This window comes from Eufriesea mexicana, unplaced genomic scaffold (assembly GCF_001483705.2).
Source record: "Eufriesea mexicana isolate 0111107269 unplaced genomic scaffold, ASM148370v2 scaffold3953, whole genome shotgun sequence".
In the NCBI taxonomy this organism is placed as follows: domain Eukaryota; kingdom Metazoa; phylum Arthropoda; class Insecta; order Hymenoptera; family Apidae; genus Eufriesea; species Eufriesea mexicana.
The window spans coordinates 446864-474487 of NW_016911957.1; the positions used below are offsets into that span (position 1 = coordinate 446864).

General features: G+C 26.7%; 6 protein-coding genes across 6 annotated transcripts; 3 read left to right on the top strand and 3 right to left on the bottom strand.

Annotated features, from left to right (window-relative positions):
* The first annotated feature begins 449 nt into the window (after nt 1-449).
* Nucleotides 450-1193, top strand: BBIP1 (BBSome interacting protein 1). The gene is made up of 2 exons (XM_017905537.1): nt 450-578; nt 970-1193. Exon 2 carries the CDS (start codon nt 975-977, stop codon nt 1191-1193), a length of 219 nt encoding a protein of 72 aa, XP_017761026.1. The 5' UTR covers nt 450-578; nt 970-974.
* A 74-nt stretch (nt 1194-1267) lies between these two features.
* LOC108551387 (LMBR1 domain-containing protein 2 homolog) lies at nt 1268-4189 on the top strand. The gene is made up of 10 exons (XM_017905528.1): nt 1268-1441; nt 1541-1881; nt 1949-2159; nt 2223-2399; nt 2486-2663; nt 2735-2916; nt 3008-3247; nt 3322-3523; nt 3623-3742; nt 3834-4189. The coding sequence occupies exons 1-10, from the start codon at nt 1268-1270 to the stop codon at nt 4076-4078; spliced, it is 2070 nt and encodes a 689-aa protein (XP_017761017.1). The 3' UTR covers nt 4079-4189.
* A 1582-nt stretch (nt 4190-5771) lies between these two features.
* LOC108551407 (uncharacterized) lies at nt 5772-7190 on the bottom strand. Its single transcript, XM_017905553.1, has one exon. It carries the CDS (start codon nt 7014-7016, stop codon nt 5808-5810), a length of 1209 nt encoding a protein of 402 aa, XP_017761042.1. The 5' UTR covers nt 7017-7190; the 3' UTR covers nt 5772-5807.
* Nucleotides 7179-14650, bottom strand: LOC108551406 (glycogen debranching enzyme). The gene is made up of 25 exons (XM_017905552.1): nt 14528-14650; nt 13593-13716; nt 13324-13513; nt 13056-13263; nt 12828-12962; nt 12527-12745; nt 12195-12430; nt 11899-12111; nt 11613-11807; nt 11408-11537; nt 11202-11325; nt 10835-11100; nt 10593-10751; nt 10313-10521; nt 10034-10237; nt 9719-9951; nt 9547-9636; nt 9284-9461; nt 8859-9215; nt 8640-8787; nt 8202-8565; nt 7914-8122; nt 7654-7839; nt 7337-7573; nt 7179-7259 (listed from the first exon to the last, which is right to left on the bottom strand). Exons 1-25 carry the CDS (start codon nt 14648-14650, stop codon nt 7194-7196), a joined length of 4803 nt encoding a protein of 1600 aa, XP_017761041.1. The 3' UTR covers nt 7179-7193.
* A 1925-nt stretch (nt 14651-16575) lies between these two features.
* Nucleotides 16576-24922, top strand: LOC108551374 (proteasome-associated protein ECM29 homolog). The gene is made up of 28 exons (XM_017905511.1): nt 16576-16601; nt 17204-17451; nt 17523-17641; nt 17730-17879; nt 18081-18359; nt 18445-18640; nt 18706-18797; nt 18858-19047; nt 19143-19288; nt 19392-19695; nt 19768-19954; nt 20044-20400; nt 20473-20648; nt 20719-20820; nt 20892-21098; nt 21170-21284; nt 21368-21551; nt 21642-21930; nt 22007-22240; nt 22427-22771; nt 22842-22998; nt 23076-23231; nt 23342-23473; nt 23539-23848; nt 23961-24144; nt 24213-24345; nt 24427-24636; nt 24723-24922. The coding sequence occupies exons 1-28, from the start codon at nt 16577-16579 to the stop codon at nt 24920-24922; spliced, it is 5427 nt and encodes a 1808-aa protein (XP_017761000.1). The 5' UTR covers nt 16576.
* A 505-nt stretch (nt 24923-25427) lies between these two features.
* Nucleotides 25428-27305, bottom strand: peng (Pumilio and CPL domain-containing protein penguin). Its single transcript, XM_017905509.1, has one exon. The coding sequence runs from the start codon at nt 27303-27305 to the stop codon at nt 25428-25430; it is 1878 nt and encodes a 625-aa protein (XP_017760998.1).
* Between the last annotated feature and the right edge of the window lie 319 nt (nt 27306-27624).

Sequence of the window (27624 nt, forward strand, 5' to 3'; positions counted from 1 at the left end):
CCTTTGAGTTTATTAAGTTTACAAAATATATCAAATTATTTATCATATAATACAGAATCCTTACGTGTTTTGTCCAATATAGAACCTTTTGCTTTTATCTTCTCTACTTACCATATGGAAGAATTATTTACATGTATAATAAAAAAAGTTTTTAAATGAGCAAAATAATTCTTCGATAAAATATTCTTTTGTTCTACTATTTTTTAATATGATGTAAATATGAATTTCGAATATGGAATTTTCTCATCGGTAAAAAGTCTCTATATTGACCGTTCTACATTATCATAGGTGTGCTATCATTAATCCCTGAATGCGAAAGCAAAGTGGGGAAACCCGTTTTTCTTGTGAATAAAGGATGGAGCAACATTGGTTTACTAGGTACTTGTTATATTCACCGGTTGTTTGTACTGCTGTATGAGCTAAAGCATATAGTGTAGAATAATGTACCGTATTAATCGCAAATGACAATTTGACGGTGTGCATGTGACGTCGATACTTTTTACTGTATCGTATAATGTATGTCTAACGATTTTATTATAAAAAAAGAAATGGATACGGTGCACTTCTCAATGATAAAAGTATGTTATAATGAATACATAGCGTGAAATATAAATGACTTTGGTAGTCGTAAAAGTAAATGTGAAATGTGATTACAAATAGCCTTCTGTTAATTTGTGTTCAGATTTTTTAGTTGTATTTGTTATTATTTAATATCTTATTATTTCTCAACAATATTTATAATTAGTTCATTTTTTATTTATTTCCAAATGTTAAAACAATTGATCTTGAAAATGATAAATTTCTTATATAGTCTATTTGTATTCTCTATTTAAAGTTATGTAAATTATATTATGAAGTATAAAAAGAATACATGTTATGATAATTTATATAGCAAATTTATTAAATAATAATTTAAAAATGTTTATGTAAAGATTGTGTATAACTTATTCACAAATGTTTTTATTTCAGCAAAAATGTCAGAATTAATGGATAATTCTGCAGAAAAGATAGATGTAATTCTTCCTAGGCAAAGTTTGCTATACCAGGAAGAAAATTTGGATTATATTCTTTGTAAACCTAAATTAATTCCATTAAAATCAGTTACTTTAGAAAAATTAGAAAAAATGCAAAAGGATGCAGAGTTAAAGATTCGGGAAGCGATAGAAAATAATAATGCAAATGATAATGAGTAAGCTTCAAAAACTAAAGATAAAAAATACAAAAACAATTGTAGAGTTATGGTGAAATAAAATTAAAAGTTGCCAAAATGGTTCTTGGAGCTTTTTTGACAGAAATTGTGGTAGCATTTTGTCTTGCTGCCACTTTATTATATAAATATGGGAATATTTTTCGACATCATATTATTGTTACAATTTCTGTGCTCATTGCATGGTACTTTTCATTGCTGATAATATTTATCTTACCCTTAGATGTTTCCTCTGTAAGTGATTTCAGCAACATCAAAATAATGGATATCATGTCATATTATATTAACATTCATATTATGAGCCAATTTCAAATTAATATTATCTTTTTACAGACTGTTTACAGACAATGTGTTGAACAAAATATTCATAATAGCACAAAAATAAATTCCGATAGTACAACAACTGTTCCATTTCATATTTGTAAGGAACCTTGGCCTAATGTACCAGAACATATATTTCCCAATTTATGGAGAATTGTATATTGGACTTCACAGTGTTTAACTTGGTTGATATTGCCACTTATGCAGTCTTACATAAAAGCAGGAGATTTTACTGTTCAAGGGAAATTAAAATCTGCTTTGATAGATAATGCTATATATTATGGGAGTTATTTGTTCATATGTGGTATCCTTTTAATATATATAGCACTAAAACCTGGTTTTGATCTTGATGGGTAAGTAAATTATATTAGTATAACAAACATCAAAATATATTACATATTTATATATGTAATATTTTAGTCAAAAATTGAAAGCTATAGCATCATCTGCGTCAAATACATGGGGTTTGTTTTTATTGGTATTACTTCTCGGATATGCACTTGTAGAAGTTCCTCGTGGATTATGGAATGCTAGTAAACCTGGATACACTTTAAATTATAGTTATTTTAAGGTTGCTAAATTAAGTTTAGATAAATGTGAAGCAGAAGAAACAGTAGATGATATACTTGAGGTAATTAAATATTTTATATGATTTACAATTTTATTATTATCTTGTATTTATTTGATTTTTTAGTCTCTACAAGCTGCTACAGTATCTATTGGGCCAGGGCATCCTTTTCATTGTAATTTAGAAACAATTTTCCAAAAGATTCCTGCAGAATTAAAAGATAGGATGAACAGAAGACAATTACCAGATGATACACCAACAGATACACCATCTGAAAAAGCTTTAATTCGTCTACATAGACAAGTTTGTTATTAATTAAATATATTATATACATGTAATGTGTAAATATATATATATATAAATATGATAATCTATCCTTTTTTTGTTAGACTATAAAAGCATTGCAAACTTTACAACGTATAGAAACTCAATGGGGAATTTTGGTTGATAAAATAATTAATTTGGAAGATATAGCAAAGAATCAAATAAGTGATGATAAAAGGTTTAAATCAACTTTTCCCACACATCGTTCATTTCCATTTCGTATTGTTTACAACCCAGTTATTGGTAAGCTTTGAATTTTACTTGCAAAAATATATAGCTTTTTGTAGTTTTCATAAGTATTCTAAAACTTTCAGAGTGGTATTGGAAATGTGTCATAAAGAGTTATGTACAAAAAGTTGTAGCTATTTGTACAGGTTGTCTTTCAATAGCTGTAGTATGGTCAGAAGTAACATTTTTTAATAAATCTCCTGTGTTATCATTATTTGCCCAATTTTTGAATCTAGCTAAGGAAAATTATGATTATTTTACAATAGAGGTAAGAGTATCTGAATTGTATATTAGGAAATAAACTTTTGTTTTAGAATTAAAAATTAAAATTAACAAAAATGTTAATATACTTTGTATAGGTATTATCAATGCTGATAATTGCATACCTTTGTTACTGTGCTTATTCAACTGTTTTAAAAATTCGAGTATTGAATTTATATTACTTGGCACCACATCATCAAACTAATGAATATAGTTTAATATTTAGTGGCATGATGTTATGTCGTCTTACACCACCTATGTGTTTGAACTTTCTGGGTCTTATACACATGGATTCACATATTATTAAAACTCATATTCTAGAAACCCATTATACTCAGGTAAATACATAAGTAATGAATAGTCATTAGATTTTCATGATAAATTTTATTCATTTTGTAATTCTTTCATTTAGGTAATGGGACACATGGATGTTATTTCTATAATATCTGATGGATTTAACGTGTATTTTCCGATGGCGATTCTAGCATTTTGTTTAGCAACGTATTTTAGTTTAGGGAGTAGATTGCTTTCTATGTTAGGTTTCCAACAATTTCTTGATGATGATGAGTTTACAACAGATCTTGTTGAAGAAGGTCAGGAGTTAATAAAGCGAGGTAAGAATATTTTATTACTCTATTACATTATAATACAGCATTACAATATTTAACTGACATATATTTTTCATGTAACTATGTTTTTGTCAATATTTTTAGAAAGACGCAAACGACAAAGAGCAGAAGATTCAATGTGTAGAAGACGCGAGTTTCAAGAAAGATTTAGTGGTGCTACCAGTTCGTCTCGTTATAGAACATCACGACAAAGCACCGACACAGGTATTCATTTCTTTGAGAAGTCTATTTTAGAAAAGTAATAATATTTAGTATAAAAATTTTTAATTCTGTAATTTATTTCCTTAAATTCTAGTCCGGCCTTTGAAACGAGATGAGTCAGTAGAATCTGCAAGAGCTGGACTATTGCGTGATTTTGATCCTGCAGAATACTATATTGGTATGGCATCCGGGGTTAATAGTTATGGTGCAAATAATAGTTATGATAGAGACTATCAAACTGATGATTTTTATGAAGAACGTGTGGACAATGCAAGAGCATTTATTACAAATACAAATCGCGTAGGACCTCCACCGAGAGGATTGTTCGATGATATTTAAATAGAATTTGATAGCGTCTAGGTTTTGCTCAGTAATAATTGTAGAAAAAGTACATTTACATTTAAAAAAATACTCGAGCTATTTACTCTTGATATATAATAGAGTTTTCGAAATATTGGCTTTAAAATTGTGAATATAATTATGTTTTTCATTTGACAAATAACAATCGTAATAAAACTTACAAATAATAGAGTTCACGTATGAATTCAACAATGTGGTTAAAGGATTTATTTTCCATAATTTTATTGCTTATTATTAAATTTCAAGTGAACAAATGAAAATATCGTACATATATTAAATTTTCCTAAATTTTGAGAAGATTTAATTTATTTAAACTTGTATAATTGCTTTTTTAGAATTGATACAATATTAATACGATAATACAAATATTGCGGTTCCATTAATGTAATGTAAAACGTTAAATTTCATACAGTATTTGATATATTTTTAACGATATAGCATATTTAAGTAAGCAAAAAGTAATAATGTAGAGAACAAAATAGAAATAACACATAGATCATAAAAATTAATTAATTTAGTGACAACTAAACAAATAAGTAAATTTTAACCATTTCTTGTTTTATTTCTATGATCTGAATGTTAATATGATTTAAATATAATATCTGTGTACTTCTTACAATTTTTGTATAAGCTAGTACTTAAAAGTCTTATTATAATGTTAAAACAAGCTATACTTTAGTACTATATTTTTGTTGTATAATAAGAAAAATTCTCTTAAAGACATATTTGATGCTTCAAATTGAAAGTAGGTTTTAATTACATTTGCAAACAATTAAATCTGTAAATAACAAATATTTATACTATCTAATTTAATAACTTAAAGTGAAGTTTATTTATCGTTGTAAGGTATATTTATATCGTTGGGTATTACATTAAATTGTAACATAATTTTATTTATATTCTAAAACACTAAAGCAAAGGAAAGTAGTTTTTAGGATAAAGGTTAAGCTTAAAAAAAAAAAGAATAACATTTTCTCTGTTATGCAAAATGAAATATATATATCAATTTTATTGCAAATATTTCATACAGATATGAAAATAGTTAAGAAAATATCATGTGTCTAAAATATACGTGCAATAATAATAATAATATCTGCTAATAAATATTTAATGTATTAAGAAATAACAGATTTGAATAACCTTGTTCGAATGCTCGCTTAATGGCATTTCTTTTAATTTTTTAAGAGACATATAAATGTATTTTTCAGTCGAAATTTTTACTTTATGTTAAATGTAATATATTTTGTACAATTTGTGGTATGATTAGGTTTTCAGTAAATTCGCACATATATAATTTTCTAAGTAATGTAAACATATCTTAAATAATTATATAGCACAAGAAAATCAATAAATTTTTAATAATAATAATAAATTTCAAGTTATTGAAATAATCATAATAGATAATATAACAATCGACGAAAATGGTAATAATACAATTCATATTGAATTCGCCATATAATAATTTCTTGCAAAAAATACAATAAAAGACGTAAGACTGTAAATACATTTAGTAAAAAATTTTTAATAAATTCAAGAAATTCAATAAATCCTTAAGTTTGTTTCATATATAAGTTTTTAAGGTAAGTAAAAATAGATCCAGAATGTATGTTTCATACAATAGACGAAAAAATAAGTTCGATATAATTTTTAATTTCACAATTCTAATCCTTGCAAATGAATATTATGATCTTATTAAATTCCATAGTCATTAAGTGAAATAAACTATATAAAATGTGATTGTTGCTAGAATGAAGAAAGAAAGAGTATAGGCAATCACTATTTTTACTATTTTTATGTGTTCTGATTGCGAAATACGATTTTTCCCGGGCCTATACCTAGAGTTTCCCAATTCTGGCATTAACAATAGAGGCTCTAACAATAACAAACTGGATCTATTTGCGCGAAGATCAATTACATCATCTTGTTTGAGATTATGTAATCGAAATACATCATTACGGTAATGCATCCAGTTTTGCAAATCAGTATCATATCCAACATGTTTTATCGAGCTTAACATATTATTGTGATTCACATAAAACACTGTAGGTGCAATGCCATTGTTTGATATTCTTCTATAAAAGTTACTTGCAGAGCGATGATATAATTCTGTATTTACTACTCCTCTTGTACTGCTATTTGTGACAATAATATTTGGTTTTAATGTTGTTTTTAAATCAAAAACGTCTCGCGGTGGGCCATAATAATAAAATATACTGGAACTATTAGTTTTTAGATAATTATAAACTAATAAGCAGTGCTGAACATCATCGTACTGTAAAAACAATATATTGTTGTGTTTACCATCTTCTGAACAATATTTAAAATTTAAAGATTCATTTTGTTGAAGTAAATGAACTTCTTTCGCATATAGTGGTTTCTTTGCATATATCAAACGATCAGAATATACTGGACTGCCTTGTAAATTGGCACATTGTTTACAAATTTTATATCGAGGAAGAAAAAGTGTATTTATTAAAGTTTTTGCCGTTGTAGGGCTGTATTTTTCATAATAATCCATAATATCACATTCAAGAGTATTGACTTCTTCATAAACATGATCTACTTTTGATGAGTATTTTGTAATTGCATTATTTTTCTTTGTATTCTGTTTTGTTAATGTATTACTTTCATTGATTATACTGCTTTTGAATTTATTTAAAGATTTACTATTGTATTTTAAGGACTCATTTCCGTATGCGAGTTGTCTTGCTTTATAAAATTCGCTTTCTGATAGCACTGAAAAATCTGTAGTATTTGATATAGTATCAATTGTTTCCAAATTACTAATAACAGTAGGAGATATGTAATCATGTTTAACATTTTCCTTGCATTCGTTTTCTTTAAGTTCTTGCATTAAAAAAACTTCATCACTTGTAGATATCATGTTAGCATTTATAAATTTGCACGGTGGCAGCATGCCATTTTTGTCTATGTGCGAAATATCAAATGCGTGTGTCTCCGTGCTTGGTGTTTCTATAGCTGTGTTAAATATGTGCCATTTATCATTGTGATCTTTGTTTCTAACACTACGTTCTTTTTCTAATCGTAAATGTTCTAAGTGTAATTGGCGGTGGTGAACACACGCAAAATTATATCAATTCGTTCTTTCATTTTCCTCAGATCGTAATTCCCGTTTAATTTTATGTAAGTCGTAAAGAACCTAAATTAAAAAGTGTAGTATAATACAATATATAATTGAATTATTTCTTAGTAAGTATTAATAGCATGTATACAAACTTCTAATATAGAAGCAGCACTCCAAGCTTGCGTTCTGCAGCTGTCATTACAATATTCTCCATCTTTATTGGTAAGTTCTGGAAGACCCCTCCAATGATTTGTAGATGCTTCTATAAAATGTCGAGAAATAATGGTTTCAGTTGATTCAACTATGCGACGTAATTCTTCCTTTCCTCCAACTAATGGAGCAAAATACAGTCGAGCACGGAGAAAATAACCCATAGGCCAAATCCATTCCTGTTACATATTATAATATTATATTATTTTTACTTTAGAATATTTTATATTAAATTCATATATTAAAAAATATTATGTACAGGCCCTTGATGATAATTCCAACCATGAGCTAATTTAGTATCGCCACTGTCATTAGAATTATCGTAATATCCATTGTATGCCCAATCAGCAGGATCCAATGTTTTCATTCCAAGTGGTCCTAATAAAATTTCTTCTGCTTTCTTTAATGCTGTCCATGCGTGTTCGGGATTAAATAATTCTGGAGCCTTCGGGAATAATAATATTTCAATATTATGTATATATTTTTAAAATAAATAAACTATAAAAGTAGGATACTTACGACAACCATTGCGACTGGAAAATTGGGTCGTAGCTGGTAATCAGCCCATGCTTGTGTTGCTCCATGACTATCTTTAAAAATTCCACGGCGATGTATAAGTTCAGATTTTAATTCTCCTTCCAGTGGTACTTCATTAATGTAAAAATATTTTTCAAAATTTAATGAAATCTTATCTGCCCATTGTTTATAGCTCCATGTTACAGTAGAACCTATAAAAAAAAACTAAATGTAGTAAACAAAAAATGAAAATATATGAAAAAAATATGAACACTAAAATTTATTCCTTACCATCACGATTCTTTCTTTGCACACTACCATAAGGAAAAAGATTTTGTTTATATAATTCAGCTAAGAAGCTAAGAATGCTTTTGCTAAGTCCCACTATTTCTACAGCTGAGCCATCTCTTGGAGTAGCTGGTTTTCCTTTATTACCAGCTTTTTCAGAAGATCCCATTTTATCCATCCAGGTGCCACAATTTGCATCATTTCCACCAAATATAAATCCTGTCTCTGGGTGCACTCCGATTTGGTTGTTAAAACCACGATCTGTCATATGTTCATCAATCTGTCTTCCAGCATTTCTTTCTCTAAAACAGGCTCCTTGAAAATGTACCAAAAGAGCTTCTTGAATAATATCATGTAGTGGTTGATCCTGAAAATTTTTTTTTGTAATATATACTATGTATAATATAAATGTTACTATATATTAACTAATTTTTCACATACTACTTGGCCTGCAGGTAATGGAGGAGAATCATCAGTCGGGAACAATCTTGAAACTTTGTCTGTTAAAATTTTCAAACCATTTGGTACTTCTTGTATGTAACACTGAATTGTGTATAACCACCACCACAAAGCATCTCGACAATTATATCTACAAAATATTAAAAATATTATGTAGCAAATATAGTAATAATTGTAAATTAAAACATTACTATTATTTACCTCGCATTCTTTCCTTTATCAAGTAAATTTGGGATAAGGCCATGTCGTAAGGTTCCAGCATAACCGAGAATAATAAATCGTGCTTCTGTATTTCTGCCTGTTAATATCAGTAGTCCTCTTAAAGCAATAAAAGTATCTCTTCCCCAGTTTCTCATATATCCTGTCGCAAAATGTGGTAAACCAGCAGATAGTGTCATACATATTTGTTCACTTTCACCATTGTATTGTTTGATTTTTGGTTTAGGAGGATCTATATTTGGAGACAAATCTGGTAATGGAGCTGATCTTACCACTCCTCCCATTTGTATTGAAACCAGTGATAAAATTTTGACAAAGGTGGAACCATCTTTCACAAAACTAGAAAATTACGATCAATAAGTATATATATATTAAAAATAAATAAATACATATTTTATGTAAAGTACCTTGACATTAGACTATAGCATTGTTCAAGAAGAATCATATAAACATTTACAATTATAACGTCAAAATAACTGGGAACTAAATAACGGGGTATTAATTTAAATGGTTCAGTAGCTTCTTCAAGCCATTCTCCAAGAGTTTTGGTCCCATCATCCTCTTTTAACCGTTGCCAAGTATAATCTATATGTAAAATTATGGTGTGTCATTAATTATACGTTATTTGATAATGTAGTTATCTAGTTTTTGTACTCATTTTAGTACTTACCTATTAACCAGTTACCCTGTCTAAGATTAATGCACATTGGATGACCCAAATCGTTGTTAGGACGAATATCCGCTAGTAAAGAAATAATACCTAAAAATGGAAATATATCCGATATACTATTTAAATATATATAAAAAATAATTAAAAAAATTAGTTCAAATTACTAATTTACCCTGCAATCCTGCATAAGGAAGTGGCCCATAACCTGGTACATCATATATGTCAAATTTATTTGAAGTTTCGTCGCGTTCTTCTTGATCACATCGGTATAGTGCTTTATTTAAATCCACTAAATCCATACGAGATGCAATAACGCGTATGTCTGAACTTTTCTGCGATGTAACTATTGAAATAGTATTATGAAGTTTTGCAAGTGCAGGTTTTATATTAGCATGAAGAGATACACTAAAATTAAACATATCAATATTCATATATGATATACAATTTATGAACAAATTTCATACAAAAAAATATAATTAAATATTACCGAATAGCAACAACGGAGCCTGGTTGAAAATTTATAAAATTAAGTTGCGTTATTTTAGGATCACCAGAATCAACTTTTTCCAATATTTCTGAGTCACAAATTTGTATGTGTTCTTTAAATTTTAGAACATATTCTGAGAGACCATTTATGTAATTTTCATCGCGAATATATTTTTCAGGATAATGGAAGGGTGATATACCATTCCTAGAAACGTTTCGATAAAATATCAATACTTAATAGCAAATATAAAAAAATAAAGTTATTGTTTTCATTTCTTACTTTGTTTCTATGTGGGACAAAGATGACTCCAAAATAATTTCTTCCATTACACCTTCTACTCGTAATGGTTTCACATGCCTCCTCAAATCATTAGCATTAGGATCAGGATGTTTAAAAGCTGTAAAAGCAACTAAAATCACGCTATCATGAGTTGTTGGAGAATGTCTCGTTACAGCTACTATATCACTATCCATTTGATCGACAAATACCTGTAATTTTAATAAACAATATTTAAGGAATCTGTATAAAAATTATATTTTTTATATATTATATAATGTACTTGAGAAAATTTTTGTTGCCCAAGAGTATAATGTAAATCATTTAACGCTCTTTTTGCTGCAATTATACCAGTTTTTAAACCTACAAATTTAATACCATCTACTAAATATTCATCATCTTTCCAGGATGAATATTGTCTTGTTTCATCTACAACATGTATCTGTAAAAATTAATAAGAATTAGTGAACATATGTTTTTTTGAAATCCTTTAAATATATATATATTATACTAAAACTAACTTACATGATGAGGAACTAATTCGTCGTATCCACGATTGCTGCCGCTAGCACATGCTGCCATTGATACAAGAGCAGCACTTGGAAGTAAATCGAATAGGCTACGTTTTTCCACTGAACTAGGATTATCATGAGTTAAATCTAAAAACAGTGCATGTGCTATACTTGGTACTAAAGGCCGTTTACGTGGTTGCAAAAATGCACCAACTGGTTCGCCTCCATATCGGTATACAAGTCGACCTTCTTCGTGACTATCCCATGCAGACATAGCTTCTATTATGAAAAAGGGAATTTATAAGATTTAATAATAATTTATATTTGTATTACATATTAACATTTTGTAAAGTTTCATAGGTTAAAATAAATCTGTATACCTCGAATTAAAGAAGTGATACCAAGACGATTAACAAATATGTTATCTTTTTGATCGGAATTAGTAAATAATTCGGCAACAACGTACAAATCTGGTCGGATTCGACGAGCAACATCAAGCATGTACTAAAAAGATTAAAGATTCATTAATGTAGAATTAATCTGAATATAGATTTACGCAGTTTAGTATTTTAACAGTTAAATATACCTCAGCAACTGGAATAGGAGTAGAATGACAATTGTCTAAGCGAATACCGTCAAAAATTTTAGCTGTTTGCTCGACGTACATAGTAATATGTTGCCACAGAAAAGGACAATCTTCTGGTTTATCTCCATATCTGGAACAAATATAATATACTGTTGATTTTGATTATTTTATAATATGTTAATAATTTCAAAGGCAATTGCACTACCTTAATTTTACACTGTCACCCCAAGCAATAAGTTCTCTTCTTATATAAATATTAGAATCAGGATCTGCAAAATTTTTTAGAGGGTCACCATTCATTACCCATCCATTATGAGCCATAAGGTAACATCCTGCATCTGAATACATTGTTGCTTCTCTTTCAGTTAATGTTTGTGGAGCTCCATAATCAGTGAAATATCTACAATGTAGCATATTTTAACATAATTTTATGGAAATGCATATATATAAAATTAATATTAAAAGAACAAATTTTTATAATAGTTATTTACCTAGGAACAAGTGGATTTCTTTCACTTATTTCTTTAAGTCTTGGTCCATCTGGTTGCACTCTAAAATATCTAATACCAGCAATTGTATTCTCAATTGCAGCATTCAAATGATTTTGAACTTCATTAATGATTACATTATTAAGTTCTTGTAATTTCTTTCTTAAATCTTCAGCACAACGTTTCAAACGAGTTTCTTCGTCAAAACAATCGGCTCTGTCATGAAAATATAGCCAAGAGCATTAAATAAATCAAAATCTTATTGAATTGATATTTCATATATTGGTTATGTAATTTACCTATATATATCATATTTTTGTAAAGCAAGTTGCATATTTATTGTTGCTTTCAATCTACGAAATTTTGGATCTTTTATTATTTTGATATCTTCTGATATTGGTTCAATAGTATCTTGAGGTACTCGATTTCGTGCTAAACTCAAGAACTCAGCAATAGTTTCATTGATATCCAATATGTATAATTCGTGTATCTTTACAAGTGGCAAGAAATATGTATGAAGTGCATGGCGAATTGACTAAAAATGAAAAAATTATTAGCATATACAATGTTATTATATATTAGTATATTAGCATAATTATTATTGAATGTTTACATAATGCATTTATCTTACATTTAAATGTTCTTCAGTTTCAACTACCGGTGGGATACCTTTGAACTCCCATTCTCCAGCTGCCACTTGTACTGTCAATTCAAATAATGCAGCATCCAAAATATATGCTGGGCGTAAATGAGGACTATTCAAACAATTATATGTACATTCAGGATGAGATACTAAGATAGGACTTTCATTAGCTGTATGATTCAGTACAATATCACATATGCTTAGCATCTAAAATATGCAATATTTAAGAAAAAGGTTAATAACCATTATATGAAATTAAGTATAAAGTATATAAAATCATATCACTTACATTCCATTCATTACGTATTTTATTGACCAATTCTTCAACATCATCATATGTGATTGGTTTATCACCATCATTGAAGGTAGGATTTAATTTCAATTGGTCACTAAGACTGTAAGATGATTTAGAATATCCCAATTCCTAAAAGATGAATCATATAAAATTATAATATATAAAGTTAAATAACTTGAATATATTAACTAAAAATATTACCTAATAAATTAAATAAATTACCTGAATTGGTGTAAAGTGAATCATATTGTATCCAGAATTTTTAGCTACTAGCAGTTTATCTTCCCAGGTAGAAAATGGTCCCAAACATTTTGCAAGAACAGTTTGGCATTGAATACAGTCTAATGGTAAATCATTTCCATCTTCTCCAACTTTAAGTTCTGGATCCACCAATAAATATCCAGAAGCAATAGGCTTCATTCCTTCAGAGCTAAGAAATTCAATATATTTAAAGTTATGAAAAATAATTTTTTTCATATTTGATACTTACTTAGGGTCTATAAGATAATAATGAAATGAACCAGCCAGAGATAAACACATATTAGCTGTCTCGTTAATCCATTCTAATGGATAATAAGTATGTCTTTCAAATTTTTTACTCTCTCCTAAAGGATAATTTATAAAAAGATCAAGTGTCTTTCCAAGAAGAGAAGCGCCTAAACGAAATTCTACTCTCCATCCTGTTAAAAATTGTTTCAATTCTAAATATTGCTTACAATTAATTTTATTAAAATTTTACATAGTGCAAGAATGGCATACCTTTATTTAATCTATATAGTATACCATCAAGATGTTCTCCATTATTCAGAGTTAAGACTCTTATTTGTTCAGACTCGTGACCTTCAGATGATGACATGTGTTCTGTCATATTTTCAACCACTGCCTAAAAATATAAATATACTATTTTATAATACAATATGATAAAAATATTTATATTTTTTAATTATTTGCAGAATCTATAATTCTTGTGTTTATATAAATTTTAATACATTGTTCCAAGATTATTTGAAACACTTGTTCTAGATTATAACAAAGAAGTTAAATAATAAAAGACATGTTTATAAAAAATATTTATAAATATATAGTAAATTAACAAGAAATCCATAATTTTTATGTCTATAATACTTTTAAGAGGTAAATTTTCTCTTAAGAGAATAGTACTTACACGTGACATGTGGTAAAATGGATAAATACTTAGCCCACAAGTCCCTTAATATAAGTTATCAGCACAAAGCAGCTAGCAAGCGTGCAGAAAGCACAATATTAGATTACTAAGTTATGCTGCATGAACATGCATAAAGCCCAGAGATATTCTCATTCTACATGCTTGGATTACCTCTTTGTAATAATATAAACATGGGACAGACTTTGTACCATATAACATCAATTGTATATTTATACTAATATTTTCTATCTATCTACTACTACTACATTTCTAATAAATTTAATAGAGATGTTATTATTTCCAATAGCTCAGCATTATTTTAATACTGAAATATTAGCCTGAAATATAAATCATTTTATATATAATAAACACTATATATTTAACAATATATGTAAGAGACCTCCTTTGATTAGATTGTTATGTAGTTACATCAACCAAATGTTATAATGACATTACAATGGTTCTTATTATTCTAAAGATATAAATACAAAAAATTATTAAGATATATCATCATCTTATCCAAACTTACATAATAGTAAAGGCATCTTAAATAACGGCATTTGCAAAGATGTTGAAGAATGGTTCTAAGTTTCCTTATTAATATCCTTGTTGTATCGCAAAAAAAATAGCCTATTGTAAGTACAGAACCCATTCTCAAAATAAATCATACAGCTGAAATTGTTATCAAGGGCAATAATTTTTCTTAATTAGCTTTATGTTATAATAGCATTTATGTTATATATATTGCTTTCATTTAAGCAAACACCATTTTTGTATTACCTACAACAAATATAAAGAAATATTTTTAGTACAGAAAGTTATTATTAAATGCTTTCAAAGAAATTAGAATTAATTTTGTGTATTTTAAAACTCATGTAAACATAATGTAATTATATTAATTAAAACATTTAAGTTTTATGTATTGTATTAAAACAAGATGATATATTTAAAAACTGTTTTATTTAATTATCCAAAAGTACATAATATATATAGTTAAAGATACAACGTATTTGAGATTAAACAATATTATTATAAAAAAAATTAAAGTGAATCATCAATAATTTCAATACTCTTACACAGACACAAAGTTACAAACAAGATACTAATGTAGGTAGTATGCCAAACCATAAAAATTATACACATGTACATCAAAAACCCTTATAACATAATTGTATTATTAAAAATTTAAATACAACTTATATATGTATACACATAATAGACTTGTATACAATGGGTTAATAAAAACAAATAAAATCACAATTAATAGTTTACTTCATATAAATAGAACATGCAAAATGTCGTAAAAATTTACGACTTTTTAAAAATTATATTGCACTTTTCTCCTGGTGGTATTATTTACTTTTTTTCATACCTGATTATTCTGCTAATGCATTCTTTTCAAAACTAAAATACTACACTTTCATTTAAAAATAATAGGAAAATATGTGAACGAAATATGAAAAAATTGCTAAAACGCAAAACAAATTCTAATTATTCTTCTCTATAATTTACTATAATTCACAATACAATATATTAATAATAATTAAAAATGCCTTTCACTTGAATTTGACCTCTATTTTGCAAAGACAAACTTTGAAGGTCATGAAAACGAGAACACAGATCATGTTAAAGGCACAAAAGAAGCAGACGACAGGTTGCAGTTAATGAAAAATCCGAACATGTTGATTGGATGATCACCCACGACAACTTCATGTTGAAATTTCAAATACGTTTTTTTTTGAAAAGTTAACGTTTATAATTTATAATTTTGTTATATTCGTGTTTAATATTATAAATTTACTGTATAATTATATATGTTTAATATATGATCAAATTTTATTTGTTTGATTAATTTCCTGTATAGTTAAGTTTCTAAACCAATGTCGATAATATTTTTATATATAATTTAATATATAACGTGATATGTTAGATATTTTTCTATGTATGTATATATATATATGTATTTCTAAGTTTTTTAAATTATGATATTAAAAATTTTATTTTATTTTTAATTAAATTAAATTAAATTTAAAATTTAATTATTCTAATAATTAATTAATTAATTAAAATTAAATCAAACAAAATAAAAATTTACAAATTTGTCACATACATACAAATACACATATATGTACACACACACACACACACACACACACAAATTGTAATTGTAATTATAAATTAAATATCATTGCATATCAGAATCTTATCAAAAATGTTTAAAGGAATAAAAAAACATATTTCTTTAAATAACTTAATGTGATCATGAACAGTGATAAATAACTATATAATAGTCAAAAAGGTTTTCTAATAATATTTTCATTATAAACTTATGAATAATTTTGCAACGGTGCAATAATAAAATACGAATATTTTTAAAAATTATTTTAACTGTGTCCTTGATAATCTAAAAAGACTGTACAAAGATGAAAATTTTAAATATGTAAAATTACAATAGATGATACAATGTATTAATAAATTTTTATTTAAAATAATACTTTTACAATATGATTAATTACAAACTGATAATATTTCTTGTCGCTGACTGTCATTCGCTCTCTCTTTTTCATATTATTTCAAAATGGCAGCTCCTACGGATGAATTGAGTAAGTACTTTCAACAAAAAATTAATTTATTTTATGAAAAAATAATTTATTTTGATGATGACATAAATTATATCATTAATTGCTCTTTTTCTTCTTTAATAAAAATATATTTCTGATAATAACAACATTTTTAACGTTGTTATGGCTCGTAAAAAAAAGTCGATTATCATGCTGTTTTGTAGATGACTTAAAATATATAATTTATTGATTCAAATTTATTGTTGTTTAAACTTGTGTTAGATAATAATTCTTTTTCTCTCCATTTGTATATTTTTATTTTATTTTTAGTATATATTCGTATCTATTAGCTAATGATGCTAAATAAATAATGCATATATAGTTTTTCTCTTATAAAATTTTATACATTATAGATCATTTTTTGATTATTTAAAATTTATTCATACAATTTATATTTTTTCATTATAGTTTTTCAAAATAAGTACTATTTATAAGAGTAGATTATAGTAAATAACTATTATTGATTTAATTTTATAATTAAACAATCCTGATAAGTATTATAAATATAATATTAGCATGTTAGTTATATATGAAATTGATATATAAATTATTTATTATACATATCATTTAATGTTTCATGGAAGTTTTGTTGGAGCGAGTGTTTTTTCGTTTGGGATCTGCAGAGACTGATGAACAATTGCAAACATCAGTCTGCAAATTTTTACCTCCAGTTTTATTGAAGCTCTCTAGTGGACAAGAAGGTGTTAGAAAGAAAGTAATGGAACTATTAATTCATATAAATAAAAGAATAAAAAGTAGACCACAAGTTCAATTACCAGTTGAAGCACTATTACTACAATATCAAGATCCAGCTGCTAGCTCATTTGTGATTGTATGTTATTAATGGAAAAAGTTAATTTACAACATTGTTAATATAATAATTGATTTTTATTCTATTCACAGAATTTTACTATTATATATATAAAATTAGGGTATCCAAGAATGGAAATGCAAAAGCAAGCAGAATTAATTCCAAGTGTATTAAATGCCATTGAAGGAAAACCATTATCTCATCAAGATAGGTTTGTAAATATTTTATATAATTTAAATAACAAAAATTAAAATAATTTAAAAAGAAAATTACTTAAATTAATGTACAAATTATTTTAGTTTGTTACTTATAATTATGCCTGCATTGGGTCATGTTAATGTTCCTGTGGATCCAGATAAACAGTCATCTTTTCTTGGTTTACAAGACAAACCTTATGTATCAAAACAGTTACTCAATTTTATGCTTGATGTTTTATTGTTACCTTATGGGTAAGATTATTTATTATATAATCTATTCAATTTATTTAAGATTATTATACATTAATTATACAATCTTTGTATACTATGTATATATACTTTGTATACTATTTTTATATAGTATACTTTGTATACTATTTGAAGTATTCAAATGAAATAAGATAACATGTTTTTAGATTATTTATATTAATTTATGATACAAAATTATTTCAGATCTGTAGGACAAATGCAAAATCAACAGTCAGATCAAACTATTGATTGGCCACAATTTCGTGTACCATTAGGTTTAAGTGAATATGCATTTAAACGAGTAATTGGAGAAAATCCACCAACTGCAGAACATCTTGAACAAACGAAATTGGGAATTGTTAAATTTTTAGCTGGAGGGTTTTTCCCTGATTCAGATATTCTTATACATTTAATAGTAGCTGCTGCAGACACTAGGTTTACCGTTGCTAATTTAGCCGACTTAGAATTAAAAAAAATTGTTATGTATGTTTAAAAGAATTTTTATACCATTTTTATAAATGTTTTATTAGAATTTGTTAAATACCAAAATTGTTTTATAAATATTTAGGACATTAGATTGGTCTTCAATGCAGTTAGCTGTACCACTGTATACATTATTCTTGGGTACTGAGGCTTTAGGACTCCAAAAAGAAGTTAAGCCAGAAATGAAACGATTGCCTGCGGGTATACGAATTCGTTTAAAATTATTGCATTATCTTTGTCGTGTTACTAAAGCTGGTATTATAATACCACCATGTATTCAGGTATGTTCTATTAGTTTTATACTGTATTTTATACCATTTGATAGTTAATTGTAATTAATTTATAGGTAGTTTTTCATTCTCTAGAAGGAGATGGAAAAAGTACAAATGCAAAGTTAAAATCATTGGCATTACAATTTACATTAAACATTGTGCAACAGTGAGTATGATACATTATAAATCATTAAATATACATGTTGATAATTTTTATTATTTTAAGGTGTAGTCTTGCTCCATTATCTCGTATAGCAGGTATTATTTTGAATCGCATGATAAAATTAATTTTCAATGGTGAAGATATTCATAAAATGATGGCATATACTGTTATTGGACAATTGGGACAAAGAATTCCATCAGTAATAGATAAAAATTCAAATTTGTTATGTCATTTATTTGATGCGCTTGTATCGGTATGTAGTTAATACCAGAAAAAGTAGTAAGTTTTGTTGTATGTTAGGTTACCATAATATTTCTATTTTGAGTCGAACTTTTTATGGTGTTTAAGACGGAAGGTGATTTACGAAGAACAGTACGAGATACATTAATTTCTATAACATCAGCATTTGTACTTAATAAAGATGATGAAGTTAATATATCTCTAATGAACGGATTATTGTCTACTTATATCGAGTCGTCAGAATCTAATGTTCGGTATGTATAATTAATTAAATAATATATATGTATAGTTAAAAATAAGGTTATTTATATAATTAAGAATTATATCGTTTCTGATAGTCATATTTTTTATGAATAGATTTGTAGCTATGCATTATGCTGCTACTGTATTTCCTCCAGATGACATACCTTCTCGTTACCTTTTATTATTAGTATCTGGAGACGATAAACACGAGATAAGAACAGAAGCTATAAAAGTTTTATATGGTACTATAAATAAAAATGAACATGATACGCAAGATTGTAATCAAATTCTGTTACCAGATTTTCATAAACTTGTTACTTATATTTATTCAAAGATGCAAACAAGAATGTCAACTAGTGGTAATGAAAAAATGAATGTACAAAATAAACTTCCTTATAGTAACACTGTATTTACAGAGGTAATTAATTCAGTGCAAAATAATTGATTAAATTATACCTTTTTTTTAGGGAAATAATTTTTTTTCTTGCAGATAATTACTTACCTTCGTATATGTTTAGCAAAAAATGCTAATGTTACTAAATACAACGAATTATTACAACATCCTTGTGAAAGTACACCATTAATTGCACGTTATTTAAAAAATCTGTATAAAGTAGAATCAGAGATACTACATCATTATTTTGATATGATTTTAATGTTTAGTCATACTTCTGCAGGTAAGATTACATGTGACATTTCTAATAAATCTAAAAGTGTATTGAAAACTAATTACAAGTTGCAACACATAAATAATTATGTAATGCAGATCAAACTTCACTGCATGCTTTATTGGAATTAATTGGTTCTGTCCCACAATTTGCAACCAGAATTTATGAAAATGAGTTATCTTGGCTTCGTACTTTACTTATTTCTACTAAGCGAGATGTACGACATCTAGCTGCTAAAATTTATGGTATAATAACTACTCAACTTTCCAACAATGAGTTTGAAGTTCAAGTTTCTGAGCTTATGAATGTTATGGATAATAAGAATTTAGAAGCTCAACATGGGTCATTATTAACGTTAACGTATATGATGGAAAGAAGATTCATTTTTGGAAAAAATGATATAAACAATGATTTCTTTAACTGGGATCTTTACATTAATGTTGTAAAATTAATATGTACGTATATATTTAGACATATAAATTAATATTAGTCTATTCCTTAATTCTATTTTATAAATATTATTGTAGGTAATTTTCTTCGCAGTAGTACCATTTTGTTAATGGATGCTGCAATTCAAAGTATTGGTATTTTGGGAAAAACATGTGGATTGCCATTATCTGACGAAGCTAAAGAAGAATTAAATAAAAAAGCAATTGTAGAAATATTATTTTCAGCATTGAATAATGTAAAATTAAATACTAGGGTTCGTATTTTAATAATTGTTAAATTTATCGAGTTCATAAAATATAAAACTAATTCAGTTAAATTTCTAGATTAAAGAGAAAGCTGCACTCTCATTAGGTTATTTATGCATAGGAGAAAATTTTCCTTATACTTTATACATAGTGAATAAAATCATTACAACTGCTAAAGAGGTAAATATACAATCAAAATAATAATTAAAAGTTTTGCACAAAAATTTTAAGCTTGCTTCTACATTTGTTAGACAAAAGACATTGAAATACATTTAATTATGGGAGAAGCTTTAGTTTGTTGTGTTCAAGCTGAAGCATCTCTAGAAAAACGAGATGCTTGGACAATATTACCAAATGAGTATAAAGTACCTTATAGCAATACCAGCACAGAACTATTAATTCATACATTAGATGAATTACTTCAAATATATAAAGAACCGCATCCTAATTTGAAACAGGTATTTATTTAATGTTATTCCATAAATTACAATATCATTATCTTTTTTTTACTATAAATGTCTGTTGTAAGGCCGTCTGTGTGTGGTTATTAACATTATTGAAATATAATATCCAAAGAGAATGTATTAAAGAAAAATTTTCTTCATTGCATCATGCATTCGTGAACTTTCTTTCAGATGATAGTGGTAAGTTGTATAATATGTTTCCTACATAAAAAAAAAAGAATAATAAAATAAAATTAGATAATTTACTATTATTTTTATTGCAGATATAGTACAAGATATGGCAGCAAAAGGCCTTAGTTTGATATATATTAATAGTAACAAAGAACAAAAGGAACTTTTTATTTCTAATATATTAGATCAATTTACACAGGGACGTAAAACTGTACAACAAGTTACACCTGATACGAAATTATTTGAAGAAGGTGAACTAGGAAAATCTCCAACAAAGTAAAATAAGATTGTATATTTAGATATTATTATTTAGTTTTTAATTTCATAGATTCAATTTCGTTGTTATAAATAATATTTTATTTATAGCGGTAATTTATCAACGTACAGAGAAATTTGTTCCTTGGCTACAGAGTTACAGAAACCCGATTTGGTATATTATTTCATGCACATAGCAAATCATAATGCAGTATGGACATCTAAAAAAGGTGCTGCATTTGGATTTGCAGCAATTGCTAAAATAGCAAATGAAGAATTGAATAAATATCTACCCAACATAATTCCACGCTTATACAGATATCAATTTGATCCCACTCCCAAAATTCAACATAGTATGTCTAGTATTTGGCGTGTGATCGTTCCATCAACGAGTAAAGCTGTAAGTAATATTCAGAATATATTCTTAATTTCGTTTTTATAATTGTTATTTACAATTATGTTGCAAATTTTAATAGATTGAACAATACCATAAAGAAATTTTAAATGATATAACTGATAATTTAACAAATTATGAATGGCGAGTGCGAATCAGTTGTTGCAATGCACTTACAGATTTACTACGAATAAATGTTCGTTTAAATCTGGCGAAATGTGCTCCGGAATTATTCAAAAAGTTGTTTCGAGTAATGGATGATTATCACGAGGGTACTCGATTAGCTGCCACAAATGCAACTAAAGCATTAAGTAGAGTAAGTTTTGATTTATTATTTATATAGAAAGTGTAACAATTATATTATTTATAATATAAATCATTTATAATATAAATAAATAATAATGGCTATTTTAATTTTAATTTTAATTGTGCGAGCGCGTGCATGTATGTACATGTATATATAATTACACAATTTACATTTTATATCAATTCATTAATACAGGTTTGCATTCGATACTGTGATTCTTCTTATGGTAAAGAAGGAGAAGAAGTTCTACAAGCAATTTTACCTGTATTATTAGATATTGGAGTTGTTAACATTGTGAGCAGTGTCAGAACAGTATCTTTGCAAACAGTGTCTCAATTGGTCTCGAGAGCAGGTGACTTGCTTAAGCCATCTTTGGTTACATTAATTCCAGCTCTCTTAAGTGCTAATGGCGAATCAGAAAATCCAAATTTGTCATATTTGAGTAACGTATATGGAGCAATGTCCGAGACACGAGATGCTATTGACAATATTAGAGCAAGTGTTGCTAAAGAACTTTATGCTACTGAAACAATAACGAAAGTGAGTTACCTAGTATAAAAAGGTAACCACAATATACTATATTAATCGTTAATATTTTTTTTTAATTCAGTGTATACAGTATATCGATGCAGAGATTTTAAAGGAATTGATGCCAAAAGTGGTAGAATTAACAAAATCTAGTGTAGGCTTTGGAACAAAAATTACATGTTTGCACTTCATCATTCTTTTGAGTATTCATTTTAAACACGAGTTACAACCTCATAGTGGTTAGTAAAAAAAATTGACGCTATAATATGTTTAAGTAACAATGTTTCCAAATTATTATAATTTAATATTTATGTAGGCAAAATTTTAAGCGCATTAATGAATGGATTATCGGATCGTAATTCTGTCATTAGGAAAAATAATGCAACTGCTATTGGACATATAGTTGGATCAGCGAAAGAATCAAGTCTTGAAAAATTATTTAAAACACTTAATACATGGTACATGGAACGAGGTATGCGCTATATAATAATTGTTTTTAATGATAATATGCGTATAGAATTTGTGAAAAGAGACAGAGGAGGGAACAAAGAAAGTAAAATTTAATTATATTCTAAATTTCAGATGATTCAACTAAATTAACAATTGGACAAACGTTGCAAGCTATAAATAATTATAATCAGGAAATATTGAAGAATTATTCGAACATTGTTATACCTCTTACATTTTTTGCAATGCATGTACAAAAAACAGGAGGTTTGTACTAGGTTTTAAAACTAAATTTGTAAATATCAAAATAATTATTCAAAGTATTTTCATAGAAAACCAAAATATGATCGATTTATGGACCGAATTATGGAATGATATAACTCCAGGAACAGAAGCTGGAATTAGACAAAACATAGAACCGATCACAAATATTTTACGCATATCATTGGAATCGTCATCATGGAATACGAAAGCACAAGCGGCTAATGCAATTAATACGTTAGCACAAAAGTTAGGTAATAATATTGATACAACTGTAAGAAATATTTTATTAAAGGTTTTAATGGATGGCCTACGTGGGAGAACTTGGGATGGAAAAGATTGCCTATTAAGTGCTCTCGCTACATTAGCATGCAATAGCAAGTATGTATATCAAACTATTCTTTTTCTTTTTTTCTTTTTTTTTTCTTTTTTTTTCTTTTTAAGGAACATATTTGTACTGTATATTCTTATAAGCTTAATGTTATGATTATAGGACAGATCTTAAAGAAAATACAGAAATGTCTACAAATATAGTACAAATATTACATAGAGAAAGTAAAAAAGAGGCTTTAGAGTACCGTAGACACGCTTTACAAGCGTTTGGTACAGTCTTGCACGAATTAAACATTGATAAATTTCAAGAGGTATTCGAAATTGTTCAAGAAATATGGTCAACGGTATGTATTAGTAATGTAGATGATAATGACAATTTTAATCTTTGATATATGAGTATTATACAATCCAGCTGTCAAGGAAAGATAAAGATGAGTCTTTAGTATGTGAAGAGAGAATAAAAAGGGATAATGAGATTCTGAAATTATATGAAACTGTTTATGAAGTACTTGGAAAAGCTTGGCCATCTTGTAAAAAAACTCAAGGTGAATTTTTGTTGTATTTGAAAATTGATAAGAATTAAAAATAAGAATTAATCACTTATTTTTACTACTTAACTGGTTTAGACAAATATTGTAATGAATTTATAACTCATTTTGGTAAAATGTTTCCTGTTCAATCTACAACAATACAAATATCAATGTTATCAACTTTTAATTTATTTGTGGACAAACTCGTTTTACTTAAAATAAATAGTTCAGAATTATCAGCTGAAAACAAAGAAATGTTGGATATAATTTGTGATACATTTAATAAAATATTGAAATATAGTATAGGTAAGCACATTGTACGTCTTTAAATATAACAAAAATATATTCTTGTAAAATTGAAAAATTAATATGAATTTTTATATTTCTTGTAGGTATTTCATACATCAGAATAAGGAAAGAAATTTTAGATATAGCTTTATCTCTTAGTAGAAAGTTACAGCTTACTGGAAATAATGACCAATTTGATAACTTGATTTTAATAATTCGAGAAGCATTACCAGAGTTAACAAAGGATAATGAGCCAGAAATTCGAACTAGAATCATCGATATCAAAGAAATGCTTAAAATATGAAGATTGTAATTAATTTTAGTATTTTGTAATGAATGTTGCATATAACTAAATTAGTAACTTCGTGTTCAAACAAAAACTATTATAATATATAGTGTCTGCTGATGCAAGTTTATTTAATAACATGTCATTATAAATTTAGCTAAAACGAAATAATTACGTAACAATACATTATTTAATTCATATCTTTTATTATTTGTAATTTTTCATATTGTGTTGTAAAAAAAAGGAAAAGTATGTTTATCTCTGTAACATATAAATTCTAGATAAATGCTAGGGAAGTTGAGCTTGTTCAGCAACTTCCTGCATAGGTAAGTAGAATAAAATAATCGGCAATATATAAGAAATAACTATACATCTGTATTATTATGTATCATTTTTATATAAACAATTATCTATACACGTTAACAATATTAAAAGGTAAAAACAGAAATTTCTAAAATTTAATTAATTAGATTGTAAGTATTTATATTATAAATAAAGTACAATAACTAAATATTATTAATTACTACACAATGTGTTTGTAATTTCCATTACAATATAACTTTTTACATAAAATTTTGGCTCCTGGATTTGACTTTGATGTCAAAATATTCATCATTGGTTTTAATTTAGAAAATAAAATATTTACTGTTGATACTGCTTCATTTTCCATTAATAATATTAATAAAAAGCATCCTCTGTTGCATTCTATCCATTTCTCTATAACATTTGTTTCTAAATAATTAATTAATATTTCTCCGAATGTACTTTCACTTTTTTCTTGTAATTCTTTATCATTTTGTATAAGTTTTTTTAACATCATGTGTAAACCTGCATGTTCAACTGGTTTATATTCTTTATCACTTTCTTTAATTATTGATTTCAAATCAGTGATAAATTTAGCAATAGCTTCAAAGGCTTTTCTTAATTTTTCCCCAGTATTTACTTTTAATATTGCCAATGTTACCATGGCAATAGAACTATTGGACATCCAAATTGGCGTATATGTAATTACAGATTCAATAAGTGAGTTAGAAATAAAATCTAAAAGTTCTTTTTCTCTTATATGTGCTGGTTTTTTACTTGTTACATTATTGTCTCCTTGTTCTAAATATTTCACTATACTAGGTGCAAAATAATGAGAATTTCTTCTAGCTACTAAATATAAAATTACATGTTTTCCATAATCATTTAATGTTATATCTATTAGATCATTTTCTATTTCTGAAAGTATAATTTTCTTTATTAAAACAGTGTCATCTACTGAATCAAATAATGCTAATAATATTAGATATCCATGCTCAGACATTGAAATATTTTTTGTGTTGCCTTTAAAAGATTTCATAATCATTTTTCTATCTTTGTTTGTACCATACCATATACATATTGCAGCAACTTTTGAACCAAATTTTGTTTGAGACAACTCTATCATTGCACTTCTTAACATAGTTATTATTTCTGCCTTATCTTCCTTAGAACAATTATTTAAGAATTCTAAAAGAACACAATGTAAAAGAGTAGACTTTAAAAGTTTCTTATTCAATATTCTCATTAAATTTCCTTTTACTGCAGATAATGTTGCTGCTTTCATATCCTCTGCAGTTTTATATGTATCAGATAAAGTTTTAATTTGTTTATCTTTAGCTTGTTTATACATATCACCATAAAATTCTTGTTTAAAATATCTTTTCTCTATTTTTGTTGCCCATGTTGAATAGATAAGTTCTAATAATGGTGCAGATACAGAATGACACATAAATTTTATTACATTACCATAACAGGTTGAAATAATTTTGCGTCTAATTTCTTGAGATCCATGTTTTAGCATTATTTTAATACAGTTCTTTGCATATTTTGATTCAATCATAGACAAAACTGAAGGTCTCAATTCTTCAAAAATAATCTGTCGAATGTTTGCATCGCAATATCTAAGTATCCATTGGATAATACGAGATATATCATGTGTAAATATTACTTTATTATAATTAGTTTTTAATAAATCATGTGCTTTTAAAATTAATAATTTACGTTCCAATTTTGAACAATCTGACCTACGTAATTTTTCACCAATTTGTTTTATTGCAATTGACACATAGATATCGTTAAAATGTTTTGCTTTATATTTTTCCTTAAGTTCCTTCTTCTTTTTCTTAAATTCCAACCAATTAGGTTTTTGCATACAATCATTATTTGTCATTTTAAACTTTTCTTCTATATTTTTAATATTATGGTTTTCTTTGCCATCATTTGTCAAAGTTTTTTCATACTTTCTCCAAGTTGCTTTTTGAGTTTCTTGTTTATCGTCTTTAATATTTTTTATGTCATAATTTGTATTATCATTATCTTTTATTTTATTTCGTTTTGACTTTGATTTATTATTAAATTCTAATTTTTGTTTTACCATTTTATAAAATTCTGAAAAAAATAGGAAATAAAATTAACAAAAATGAAGATTAAATGATCTTTTTTTTATTATTCAACCGTTGTCAATATGTAATATATCATTCAAATTTTTACTATACAACAATATAACCTATAAACATTTATCGAGAACCTATGTACTTTCGATAATTATTTAATATTGTAAACTTACCTAGTATAATTAGCTAAACGTAATTTGTTTAAAATATCATATCAAATTAGATTGCAAGTGAAATTTCTAATTTAAACGAATCCTTTACTTGAATATCAAAGACTATACTAGTTTCAACACGTGTACTTGT

Coding starts and splice junctions, on each gene's coding strand:
- BBIP1 (XM_017905537.1), top strand. CDS start 975: ATGTCAGAATTAATGGATAATTCTGCAGAAAAGATAGATGTAATTCTT.
- LOC108551387 (XM_017905528.1), top strand. CDS start 1,268: ATGGTTCTTGGAGCTTTTTTGACAGAAATTGTGGTAGCATTTTGTCTT. Junction 2,664..2,734: donor TGTTTACAACCCAGTTATTG/GTAAGCTTTGAA, acceptor TAAAACTTTCAG/AGTGGTATTGGAAATGTGTC. Junction 2,917..3,007: donor ATGATTATTTTACAATAGAG/GTAAGAGTATCT, acceptor TACTTTGTATAG/GTATTATCAATGCTGATAAT.
- LOC108551407 (XM_017905553.1), bottom strand. CDS start 7,016: ATGCTGCCACCGTGCAAATTTATAAATGCTAACATGATATCTACAAGT.
- LOC108551406 (XM_017905552.1), bottom strand. CDS start 14,650: ATGGGTTCTGTACTTACAATAGGCTATTTTTTTTGCGATACAACAAGG. Junction 7,574..7,653: donor GGAATTATCATCAAGGGCCT/GTACATAATATT, acceptor AATATGTAACAG/GAATGGATTTGGCCTATGGG. Junction 7,260..7,336: donor GTGCTGCTTCTATATTAGAA/GTTTGTATACAT, acceptor TTTTTAATTTAG/GTTCTTTACGACTTACATAA.
- LOC108551374 (XM_017905511.1), top strand. CDS start 16,577: ATGGCAGCTCCTACGGATGAATTGA. Junction 20,821..20,891: donor TCATTACAACTGCTAAAGAG/GTAAATATACAA, acceptor TACATTTGTTAG/ACAAAAGACATTGAAATACA. Junction 23,849..23,960: donor ACATTAGCATGCAATAGCAA/GTATGTATATCA, acceptor TTATGATTATAG/GACAGATCTTAAAGAAAATA.
- peng (XM_017905509.1), bottom strand. CDS start 27,305: ATGGTAAAACAAAAATTAGAATTTAATAATAAATCAAAGTCAAAACGA.